Source organism: Coffea eugenioides, chromosome 9 (genome assembly GCF_003713205.1).
Source record: "Coffea eugenioides isolate CCC68of chromosome 9, Ceug_1.0, whole genome shotgun sequence".
NCBI lineage: Eukaryota > Viridiplantae > Streptophyta > Magnoliopsida > Gentianales > Rubiaceae > Coffea > Coffea eugenioides.
This window is the reverse complement of record NC_040043.1, coordinates 39,215,931-39,227,964: the sequence shown is the minus strand read 5'-3', so window position 1 is coordinate 39,227,964 and position 12,034 is coordinate 39,215,931. Positions and strand designations below refer to the sequence as shown.

The 12,034-nt window shown below is 34.4% G+C and overlaps 1 protein-coding gene across 1 annotated transcript; it reads right to left on the bottom strand.

Moving 5' to 3' along the window:
• Positions 1-267: 267 nt before the first annotated feature.
• Positions 268-5,897, bottom strand: LOC113782542 (codeine O-demethylase-like). The gene is made up of 3 exons (XM_027328428.1): positions 5,449-5,897; positions 1,662-1,989; positions 268-667 (listed from the first exon to the last, which is right to left on the bottom strand). Exons 1-3 carry the CDS (start codon positions 5,895-5,897, stop codon positions 410-412), a joined length of 1,035 nt encoding a protein of 344 aa, XP_027184229.1. The 3' UTR covers positions 268-409.
• Positions 5,898-12,034: the final 6,137 nt, after the last annotated feature.

Genomic DNA, 12,034 nt, shown 5'->3' with positions numbered 1-12,034 from the left:
ATTGTGTAAAATAGCAAAGATTTTTTTTTTTTTTGGTTTTTCTTGGTTCCCCTTATCAAGATCTGGCATAAAGAATGACTTCTAATACGTCGTTGATAGCACATACAATTACTCATCATTCTCTTTCATATTTAAAAAATAGATTAATTTTCTATATATTAATAATGTATACAGTATTAGACCTGTATGCATAGTATTTGTTTCAAATTTCAAATTTTAAATTTAAATTAATATTAATTGTCATGCATTCGAATCTAATAGCATATATAGTGTCATTATATACAGGATTAATTCTTAAACAATTATACAATTTGTGGTGAATGAAAGTTGGGGGAGGCGATGAAGAGGGGACACCATGTCAACAGTGTACATAAGTTTCAAAGAGAAAAATCATAAAGGGACTAAGAGCCTAAAAGTCTTCGATTTGGGTCCTCATTGTGTCAATGAATGATTTCCCATCTAGTTCACGGGAAAAATACGCTTTTAAATAGTCAATCATATGAATTCTTCTGAAAATTGCTGGATTTTCAGGGGTGATAAGACTTGGCGCTGGACCCATATCACCATCCAATTTTGGGGCGAGAAGCGTCGCAATGGAAAGCCTTTCGTTGTGCAAATTCACAGTTGCCCGATGCTCAACACTCTTGTTAATCCCATTTGTCACAATCTGCATCTCAGTTAAAAAACGTCACATTATTCCCAATTGTGTACTGTGTAGCATACATTCTCATAAAAGTTCAATTAGGCTCAATAATAGGATGTAGTTAACAGGGCAATCTTGTGAGTCCTCCTATAACTACTGTTATGCCCCAAAAACATTGGAGATAGAATTCAGAAGCTATACCCTGATAGATCCAGGACATGATTTGTAAGTAACTCGTGTAATTAGCATTGAAATCAAGACAAAAAGTAAATTCCTTTCTGAAAATCAAAACAAACTTGTTGGGAAAAAGAGCAAGCACTTTTTTCAAAACGATGAAAGGAAAGTAGTTTGAATTTTACCACTCGTACATCACAGGTAAGCAATAATTTGGAGGGTGGGGTGTAAGGGCATGTACAATACTAATTTTGAAGTTATTATGCCCAAGTTTTACATTCTTGGGAAATATTACTCGAATAATGAAGTAATTAATCAATTAAATTGGTTACTAATATGAATAAAGCTGCTTTTTCAATATAAAGACCTTTTCATCCATATATTTTTATGCTTTTTTTTTTGACTTTATAAAGATACGTGTTCTATTAAAGTATTCAATATTCTACAAATAAACAACATTCGTTTAACTCTGACAAAGTAGCCAAAGTTAGTACTTTAGGCACAAATTTGTCAAAAGTTAAATTTTGGGATGAAAGCTACACTTTGACCCGGCCTCATTTTCTAGGCGGTGCAAGTTGATAATTAGTCTTACACATCAACCTAGTTTAGGCATACTAATCATAATCGGAAAGATTATCTCTTGAATACTATTAAAATATGGGAAGGACATTCTAATTTCCATATATGTTCATAATTGTAGAAACCAATTTGAAAATATCTCATAAGGGAGGCCAAAAACTAAATAGATGTTGTAATTATATAAAGAGAAATGCAATTTGAAGAGATTGTTCATATTCACATTGCATCTTGGATTCTTGGGAGAAAGGATTTTGAGCATGATTACCCCTAAAATGTCTCCAACATTGACTATGAATGCATTAGAAAGTGGTACAACAACAGGAACCCAAGCTCCAGCCTTTTTGATTCGGAGGCCTTCCACTTCATTGACTTGAAGTAATATGGTAAGCCCAGCAGTATCAGAGTGGCGGCAAAGGCCCATCACAAGCTCAGGTTGGGGACATGGAGGATAATAGTTCATCCTCATTGATTGCATCCCTTCTTGAAAAAGCATTGTCATATCTTCAAGCTTCATTCCTAATGCTTTTGTCATTTGCTCAAGGACCTTGATGGCAAGGATTTTCAATTCCTTTGAGTACCGATCTAGAGTGTCTCTACAATGTTAAAAAAAATGTAAATAAAAAGTAAAGAATATCCAAGATATAATAACAATGCCCAATTCTTTAGATGTTAACTAATTGTTGATGCATGCAAGGATGAATGTTGTATCATCATCTCACAGTGACATGGCTCATTAATTTTCCTCATAAAGACAATTAAGAATGTAAGATTTAAGAAAGGGATAATTTCATAAACCTATCCTAAGATTTTTAACAATTTCACTGAGCTCCCTTAAGGTTTCAAAAATTACACCTGCCTCCCTGGATTTGACACTTTTGGTAACCAAACCTTAGACTTGGTCAAAATTTTTAATGAATATCCTAAAATACCCTCCACTTATAAAGTTTGAATTACTTTCCAAAACAATTGTAGTATATTTAACACAAATATACAGAAAGAGTGTCAAGTTTTTAACACCATATTTATTATTTCATAAGCAATGATGACAATAGTTCTATCACTATGGTAAACTACTTTTAATAGTGATTTACTTGGGTATATATTTTTTAATTTGAAAAAGAAAATACCGTCATAATTCTTTTAATGTTTGTAGACTTTTGGATTGGTGGAACTATCATAGCTTGGTAGCAATTTTGGGATTTTTTTTAAGTTAATGTTGCTTTTGATACCAAAAAAAAAATGAACAAGTAAAAATTAGATCACATTCAAAGTCATAAAAAATGTCACTAGTACAACATTTATTGTGTCAATGATTATATTTTATGGTTTTATTGGCAAAAATATAAAAAGGAGGAATAAGAATAGAAAAAGAAAAGAAAAATAATTATTAATACCATTCTTTGTAAAAGTATATCTAACAAGAGAGTTTTATTAAAATGTTAAGACTAATATTGTCATTTTATGTGGGCAAAGGAGGTAAGTGTTATTTTGTAACCTCGAGGAAACTCGATGAAATTGTCAATCTTGGAGGAGGTTTCTAAACTTATCCCTTTAAGAAAAGCAAGAGAGGATATATTTTCCTATATGAGAGAGAGAGAGAGAGAGATGATATAATTTTTTTTCTATCAATCGTCATCATTTACTCTACTCTTATTCTAACCTATTTTAGGGGGAGGTTCAACTGAATTTATTAGAGAACCGACGGGAATTGAATCACTATTGGATCAAACGTACACACTCATATGGATTTGAGAAAATCACCTATAGTAGCAAAGCGATAGGGAGTAAATTTGAACCCTTAGCCTCCCACATAACTAATACTTTAAGTCATTGGGTGGCCAATAGCCATATGATTAAAAGAAGAGAAGTGTTTGGAAAACCATTAAGAATGAGTCCAAGGGAAAACAAATTAAGAAGAAAGAAAGGCCTATCATGTGGAGACTTTAAGAGAGATAATTAACAAAATATTCAATCCTTCGGACACTTTGTGGCTGGTAAGCTGTCTTGATCACTAACATTCGATGTTTCATGTTGTATGTCGGCCCCTAAGACAGTACGTGTTAGTACTGGTTCAGGAATAAACAAACTAAAGTTAGAACAAAATAGGTGGTATAACCGACCATATAATGGTTAGGCGGTAAACACCAGCCATATAATAATTAGGCGGTAAAACCGACCATATAAAAGGGTTGTGGCAACCCAATAAAGACAAATAATAAAGCAAATAAAAGACACAGAAGATTTACGTGGTTCGGTCAAATTGACCTACGTCCACGGGCGAGAGAGGAGCAATATTTCTACTATGAAGAAGAAATAAAAAAATCGTAGGAAAGTGGTTTCTAGGCCAAAATGGCACTTACAAAAGATTTAGGAAATATTTCTAAACTCAAAACAAGAGAGCCTAAAATATTTGACTATAAATGGGCTAGATGACCCAAGAACCTAATAGCCCATATAATGCTCTCTTGAGTGGTGCAATTGATTCCTTCAATAAGCTTCCTTATTTATAGGAAACCAAAGGAAGAATTCCTTTGGCTTCTACCGATGTGGGATGAAGCAAAAAACGCGTCGTTCAACAAATCTCCACCTTGATGAGTCCTCAACATCGAGAGATTATAAACTTGCTCCACCTTCTCCATATAAGCCCCAACGGGCCATATCACGAACAATGAACACCAATCAAATCCAAGCATTGCTTGAACTTATAAACTGGAAGAGGCTTTGTAAACATATCGGCTGGATTGTCCTTAGTATTGATTTTCTGAATAAGGACCTTTCCTTCAGCAATGATATCCCGAATGAAGTGATACTTTACATCAATGTGCTTTGTTCTTTCATGATATATTTGATCTTTAGTTAAGTGTATGGCACTTTGACTATTACAGTGAATAACAGTAACACCTTGATGTAGACTAATCTCGCTAAACAAACTCTTCAACCACAAAGCTTTTTTGATTGCCTCGGTCACAGCCATATATTCTACTTATGTAGTAAACAAAGCTACGACAGGTTATAGAGTAGCTTTCCAACTAACAGCACAACCGCCAATGCAAAATACATAGGCTGAAAGTGATCTTCTCCTGTCAAAATTCCCAACGTAGTCTGAGTCTACAAAATCAACCAAAGTGTTATTATTTCTTCCAAACTCCAAACATGCATTTAAAGTACCTCGCAAGTATCTGAGAATCCACTTCACAGCCTGCCAATGTGTTTTTCCAGGACAAGACATATATCTGCTAACAACACTGACTGCTTGTACAATATCTGGACGAGTACAAACCATTGCATACATAATATTGCCGACTGCACTGGAATAAGGAACCCGTGCTATATAATCTTCCTCTTCATCTGATTTTGGTGATTGAGCAACAGATAGTTGAAAATGGCTAGCAAGAAGAGTAGATACTGGTTTAGCATCTTTCATGCCAAAACGCTCCAAGACTTTCTCAAGATAATTTTTTTGGGTCAAGAACAACTTCCCTACTCCTCGATCTCGATTGATATTCATGCCAAAAATTTTCTTAGCTGCTCCCAAATCTTTCATTTCAAATTCATTATTTAACTGCAGTTTCAAAGTGTGAATTTCTGACAAATTCTTGACAACAATGAGCATGTCATCAACATAAAGTAGGAAATAAATGAAAGAATCATCATCTAACTTTCGGAAGTAAACACAACTATCATACATGTTCCTTGAATAACCATGATCCAACATAAAGGAATCAAACCTTCTATACTATTGTCTTGGAGACTATTTCAATCCATATAAGGATTTTTTCAATAAGCAAACATGGTCTTCCTTACCTTTAATCTCAAAACCTGGGGTTGCTTCATAAAAATTTGTTCTTCAAGTTCGCCATGTAAGAAAGTTGTCTTAACGTTGAGCTATTCCAACTCCAAATTATACATGGCAACTAAAGTAAGCAAAATACGAATAAAGCTATGTTTAACAACAGGTGAAAACACATCATTAAAATCAACACCTTGTACCTGACTATAGCCCTTTGCAACCAATCGTGTTTTATGCCTTGTATCTTCAACCCCTGGAATACCTTCCTTTTTCTTGAAGACCAACTTGCAACCAACTATTTTTTTTATCTGACGACGTCTTTACAAGAACCCAAGTTTCATTTTGATGAAGAGATTCAATTTCTTCATTCATGGCAATCAACCACTTTGCAGAATCATTACAAGAAAATGCTTCTAAATAGGTGGAAGGCTCACCAACTGTATCAGTTTTTTCTGCAACAGACAAAGCATATGCAACTAAATTTGCATATCTTTGTGGTGGTCGAATGTCTCTCCTTGTTCTATTTCTGGCTATGGAATACTCCTCTTTTTCTGAACTATCTTCAACAGTAGATTCAGGTGCATCTACTGGCTCTTGCTGAATAGAAGATTTGGACTGAGAAAGATCGAAACTGCCAATATCAAGCTCCACCTGCTTCTGTGTACTATCAGTAGTACAAGGACTAGAAGACTCCTTTTTAGGAGATAACATAGATAATTCATCAAAAGTAACATCTCTACTGATCACAAATTTTGGAGATTTGGGATCATGATACCATAATCTTTATCCTTTCACCCCAGAAGCATACCCAAGAAAAATACACTTTTTAGCCCTAAGCTCCAATTTTCCATCATTCACGTGCATGTATGCTGGACACCCAAAAACTTTTAAATTGGAGTAATCAGCAAGAGTACCTAACCAAACTTCCTCAGGAGTTTTGAAATTTAGAGATGCAGCAGGAGAACGGTTGACAATATAACAGGCCATATTGATCGCCTCTGCCCAAAAGTCGTTTGTCAACCCTGCATTAGAGATCATATACCGTGCTCTCGCCAAAAGCGTTCTATTCATACGTTCAGCCATACCATTTTATTGAGACGTCATCCTGACGGTGTGATGCCGAACAATTCCTTCATTTTTACAAAATCTATCAAATTCACCTCTACAAAATTCCATGGCATTATCTGTTCTCAACCGCTTAATATGTTTTCCTGTTTGTTTCTCAATCAAAACTTTCCATTGCTTGAAAGTTAGGAAAACATCATTTTTATGCTTAAGAAAATAGACCCAAACTTTTCTTGAATAATCATCAATGAAAGTCAACATGTACCTGGCATTACCTTTAGAAGGAGCACGAGAAAGACCTCATAGATCTGAATAAATGTAATTAAGAGTACCTTTTATCTTGTGAATTGCTGGTGAACTAAAGCTGACATTTTTCTGCTTCCCAAAAATACAATGTTCACAGAATTCCAATGGCCCGGTACTTTGTCCACAAAGAAGTTCTCTTTTGCTCAGTATGCCCAAGCCTTTTTCGCTCATGTGCCTCGAACGCATATGCTATAATTTGGTGATGTCTATATCTGACAAAGATGATGTTGAAATAGCAGCAGCACCTGTAACAGTAGATCCCTATAAAATATACAAAGTACCAAATCTATGTGCCTTCATAACAATAAGAGCTCCTTAAGTGATTTTGAGAATTCCATCTCCACCTGAATACCTGCACCCAATAGACTCAAGAGTACCCAAAGAGATGAGATTTTTCTTCAAATCTGGAACATGTCTAACATCTGTGAGCGTTCTCACAATACCATCGTACATTTTAATCCGGATTGTACCCTTGTCAACAACTTTACAAGCGGCGTTGTTATCCATTAAGACAACTCCACCTTCAGTTGATTCATATGTTAAAAATCAGTCCCTATTGGGATACATATGATATGAACAACTTGAATCTAAAATTCACTCATTGTTAGACCTAAAAATATTTTTTGTTGCACAGAAAATGGTTCCATCATTCTCATCAGCTGCTATACTAGTTTCAGCGGATTCAGTATGTTTCTCAACAAATTTTTCTTTTTGCTTTTCTTTATTTTTCAATTTAAAGCAATCAGAGATAACATAACCCTTCTTTTTACAATAGTTACACACCACATTTTTATGTCTGGACTTGGATCTACGTCTATTTTCTGTGTTTCTCTTTTCAGATCTACCTCGAATAAACAAATCATCGGCTTGACTCCCACTAGTTTCCCCAGTAATATCCCTATCTATCTACTTTTTAGATTTTAATACAAATTTAATTTTTCGATACGAAATTGTTTCCTTTCCATAAATCATAGTATCATAGAAATGCTTAAAGGATTGGGGAAGGGAATACAAAAATAATAGGGCTTGATCTTCATCATCAATTTTCGAATCTATATTCTCCAAATCCATAATAATGGAATCAAATTTATCAAGATGGGAGAGTATAGATGTACCTTCAAACATCCGAAACATGTACAAACTCTGCTTCAAATATAGCCGATTCTCGACTGTTTTCTTCATATACAAATCTTTCAATTTATCCCACATAGCCTTAGCCGAAGTCTCTATTGCTACCTCCCGTAAAACTTCATCGGAGAGATTCAAAATTATGTTGGGTCTAGCCTTCTTATCCATATCGGCGAAATCCGCATCTTTTACATCTTCTGTTTGTTCTCGATTCCGTGAATCGCTAGATCAACTCCGTCTTGAACAAGAATGGCTTCCATCTTGAGCTACCACATGCCGAAGTTGACATTCCTGTCGAATTTCTCGACAATCATCTTTGTTATCGTCATTGTTGCCACAAAATCTATAACTTGAAGCTTGTCTCCCACAGGGTGAGCGGGCCCCACAAGGTGAGCGGGTCCCACGGGATGAACGGGCCCCACAAGATGAGTGGGCCCCATAGGATGAACGGGCCCCATCAGATGAACCTGTCCTGCAAAATATATCAACCAACTCTGATACCAGTTTGTTAGTACTGGCTCAGGAATAAACAAACTAAAGTTAGAACAAAATATGCGGTATAACCGACCATGTAATGGTTAGGCGGTAAACACCAGCCATATAATAATTAGGCGGTAAAACCGACCATATAAAAAGGTTGTGGTAACCCAATAAAAATAAATAATAAAGCAAATAAAAGACACAGAAGATTTACATGATTCGGTCAAATTGACCTACGTCCACGGGCGAGAGAGAAACAATATTTCTACTATGAATAAGAAATATAAAAACCGTAGGAAAGTGGTTCCTAGGCCAAAATAGCACTTACAAAAGATTTAGGAAATATTCCTAAACTCAAAACAAGAGAGCCTAAAATATTTGACTATAAATGGGTTAGATGTCTCAAGAAACTAATAGCCTATATAATGCTCTCTTGAGTAGTGCAATTGATTCCTTCAATAGGCTTCCTTATTTATAGGAAACCAAAGGAAGAATTCCTTTGGCTTCTACCGATGTTGGACGAAGCAAAAAACGCGTTGGTCAACAACCGCGTCGTTCAACAGTACGACTTCTAAATAAATGCATCTGCATAATAAATAAATAAATAAATATATATATATATAGATATATTGCGTACACCTGGATATTCTCTGCTACAATTTTTCATGTAACATCATTTGGCTTTATTATTGTCTCCTCGGTTTCATTTTTATGTAAAAATGAAACCGATTATCAATTATCTGTTTGGTTCTGGTGGGCTAACTACCAGCATTATCAAATTATTTTCTGAAAAAAGCATCTTAATAATCAATGGATTACTTTTTATAAACAAATTGTGACTCATACACCTAGTTAAAGAATAATTGAGTGGTTATCGTCTTTTTTACCCCTCAACAACTGAATGAGACATATATTATTTTTTTCTTCGACAAAACAAAATTCACAAACAGTGATTAAGATGCTGCATAACCATTAACAGCATTTTTCTTTATTTATTGTTCTTTAAGATTTAAGACAAAGTACTTAATTGCCTCATCAAGTCCTTTATTACTTTGCTTATTAGAAGGGAATTATATAGTTCAAGTCCTCTATTTCAGTGATTAAGATTTAAAATCAATGCAGGAGTTGTAATAGAAAAACTAATGGCGCCGTTCCCATGTACGGCATGTGCACCATTAACAAAAATAAAAAATGAAAAAAAAAAAGAATCCAACAAGTCCCAATCTCCAATCTATCGACTACCCGTCTCCTAATTTTCCCAAATCTCTAATTACAACCCTTAATTCATAAACTTCCTTGCAATGTTGGTATTACAAAGATAATCGACATTGCCACTGTAGAAATAAAGGAGCAGACGAGATAAGCAATAAATTAGCAAGCGGTAATATATAAAGAACCAAATTAACCACCACTGCTATAATAAAGGACCAAAATGTTCATATTTCCATCAATTAAAACACATGAAAGAATCAAGCCGCCACACTTAAATAAATCTAGTGTGTTTGGATTGAGATGATTTGAAAAAAAATAATTTGCTTCACAAATGTCAATCACCTTTTTATTTTTCAATCATCTTTTTATCTCACATACATCACATCACAAAAAATTCTACAGTAATTATCTTAAATAAATTAGCCAAATAAAACTCCTATCCAAATGTCTCTTATCGTAAATCCAGTTTATAAATCATAAAAACCATCATTATATCTCTTTACAATTTCAATTCTAGACTTTCAGTTTCTTTATATATCAAGATGTAGACAATGTATGTAAAGGAAAATAGAAAGATTATAGATACTGTGATTTGCAAAGTTACAGACTGCTACTAACCACTTATTTTCTTAACCTATTACTAGTCTATGATCATCTTATCCCTAGCTTTTAAGTAGTTTCACTCACAAAATTTTAAAATACTTGTGGCAAGATATATCATTTACCTACAAGTCCTGAAAAGTCATAGTTATTAACATAATAAATATTTCAGAATTAATTTATTCCTTTGAAAGTAAGTTAAAAGTTGTGGTAAAAACCAAATTGAAATGACTAGTAGTATTAAAAAATCAGACTCCCTTATTAGGCCAACAACAATACCTAATATATGCATATACAAATACAAAATGACAAACCTGGAAGAAGCCCCATTCTTTGCAGGCAAAATGCAACTTTTCAAGCTCTGGATTCACTGATTCATCAGAAAGCAACCTTTGGATGTCAATTACTGGGATTTCCTCTGTGAAGACCCCATGAAGTTTGGTTAGATCAGGTCGTATGTGTCGGGGTGGAACTGATGCAAATTTCTCCTTAGCCAACTCCTGAACATAGGGTACTTTTAGAGAGCTTCCCAACTTTATCATACCAGATTCCATGTTTGTGGTTTGTGTAAATCTCTACCAAAATATATATATACGTAGCTCCAAGTTGCAATTGATGTCAATTCGTGATCAAGGCACACTTTATACGTGTCATATGTGTAAATAGTATAACTGATATTTAGTTGTAAAAGTTATTTTACTAAAATTTGGTTTTACATTTTGAAATTTTTAGAGATCATGTAAAAGATGACACAAAATTTTAGCACCACAGATTCAAATCACACTTTATATAGTTAGATATTCGAAAGATGTTTCCTTAGTGACATGTTATAGTTCTTGGACAAACATACTTGCTTTTGTTAAGGTTAATAAAAGACTAAAGGAATTTTGGATAATTTCCTTAATATTATGTTCATAACGTTTAATTGTATATTCTAATTTTTTGGTAAATTAACCAACCTCAAACCTGATCAAACATGAGGAGTTGTTTTTCTTTCTAAAATGACTCGTATACATGAGAGGCATGAACAGATAGTACCTTATTGGTTGAGGCCTCGATAATAATTGAAAGTATTAGAACCGCAAGCCAACTAGTCTAACCCCTTTGAAATGCTATGCGTGTAGAAAGATGGAAGTACTGGTAAAATTAGTAATTCCATTACCAGAAGTGGCAAAGTGCAAAAAATTAAGATAACGTTAAGGAAAAAGTGCAAATTACACTAAAAGTTAGGGCTTTGATTATTTAACCTTTTGTTTTGTTTGGTGGTTGTACATCATCGAACCTATAGGTGATGGTACATCCACATTTTTCGATATTTATTTTCATTAATTCCTAGTCATTGCTTTAAGTTAATCTTATGCGTGTCGATTTAGATAAAATTATGGTCAAGTCTTGTGGTTGATAGTGAAAAAGTTGTTGAAGGTTTAAATATAAAATCAGTTCATTTATTGTCTTGGAAAAAAATCAAAATACTTCTAGGCGTTAAGGAACAAATCTTTATGGTCTTTGAAGGTTTCAAATGAACCATCCTAGGTTTGGAGGAACATTTTGCAGATTAGAGATTGTGCTCAACCTCTTATTAGACACATTGTTGAGAATGGGACTAACACCAATTTCTGGTTTGATGCATGGCATCCCCTTGGGCCATTGTATAGACACTTAACAGGCAACTTACTTTACAGTTTTGGATGCAAACCAAATGTTTCTGTATCAGAAATTATAGCTGCAGTGAGGAGGCTAAAGGAAGTTACACTTGCGTGTTTTGAACCTTTGGTGGGGTTTGAGGATCAGATTGTGTTGGAGGGATGTTTATTTGGTGTATTCCATACAAAAGCTGCCATAAAGCTTCTTAGCGGCTCAAGAGAGAAGAAGACTTGGGCAAAACTAGTTTGGGGAAAAGGATTTGTGCCAAGATCTGCATTTATTTTATGGTTGCTACGTAAGAAAAGATTCCCTACATTGGAATGGGGAGTGGACTGGAAATGCTTGATAGATTAGTTGTTTTGAATACTGTAGTGGACTGTAGCTATAGTAGTATGATGAGGGATGATTGCCCA

What these genes read in the sequence shown, in the direction of transcription:
- LOC113782542 (XM_027328428.1), bottom strand. Translation starts at nt 5,897, where the DNA reads ATGTTATCTCCTAAAAAGGAGTCTTCTAGTCCTTGTACTACTGATAGT. An exon ending in GGTCTTCAAGAAAAAGGAAG is followed by an intron (nt 1,990 to 5,448) that starts GTATTCCAGGGG and finishes TTAACATTGTAG; the next exon opens with AGACACTCTAGATCGGTACT. An exon ending in ATGTTGGAGACATTTTAGGG is followed by an intron (nt 668 to 1,661) that starts GTAATCATGCTC and finishes ACTGAGATGCAG; the next exon opens with ATTGTGACAAATGGGATTAA.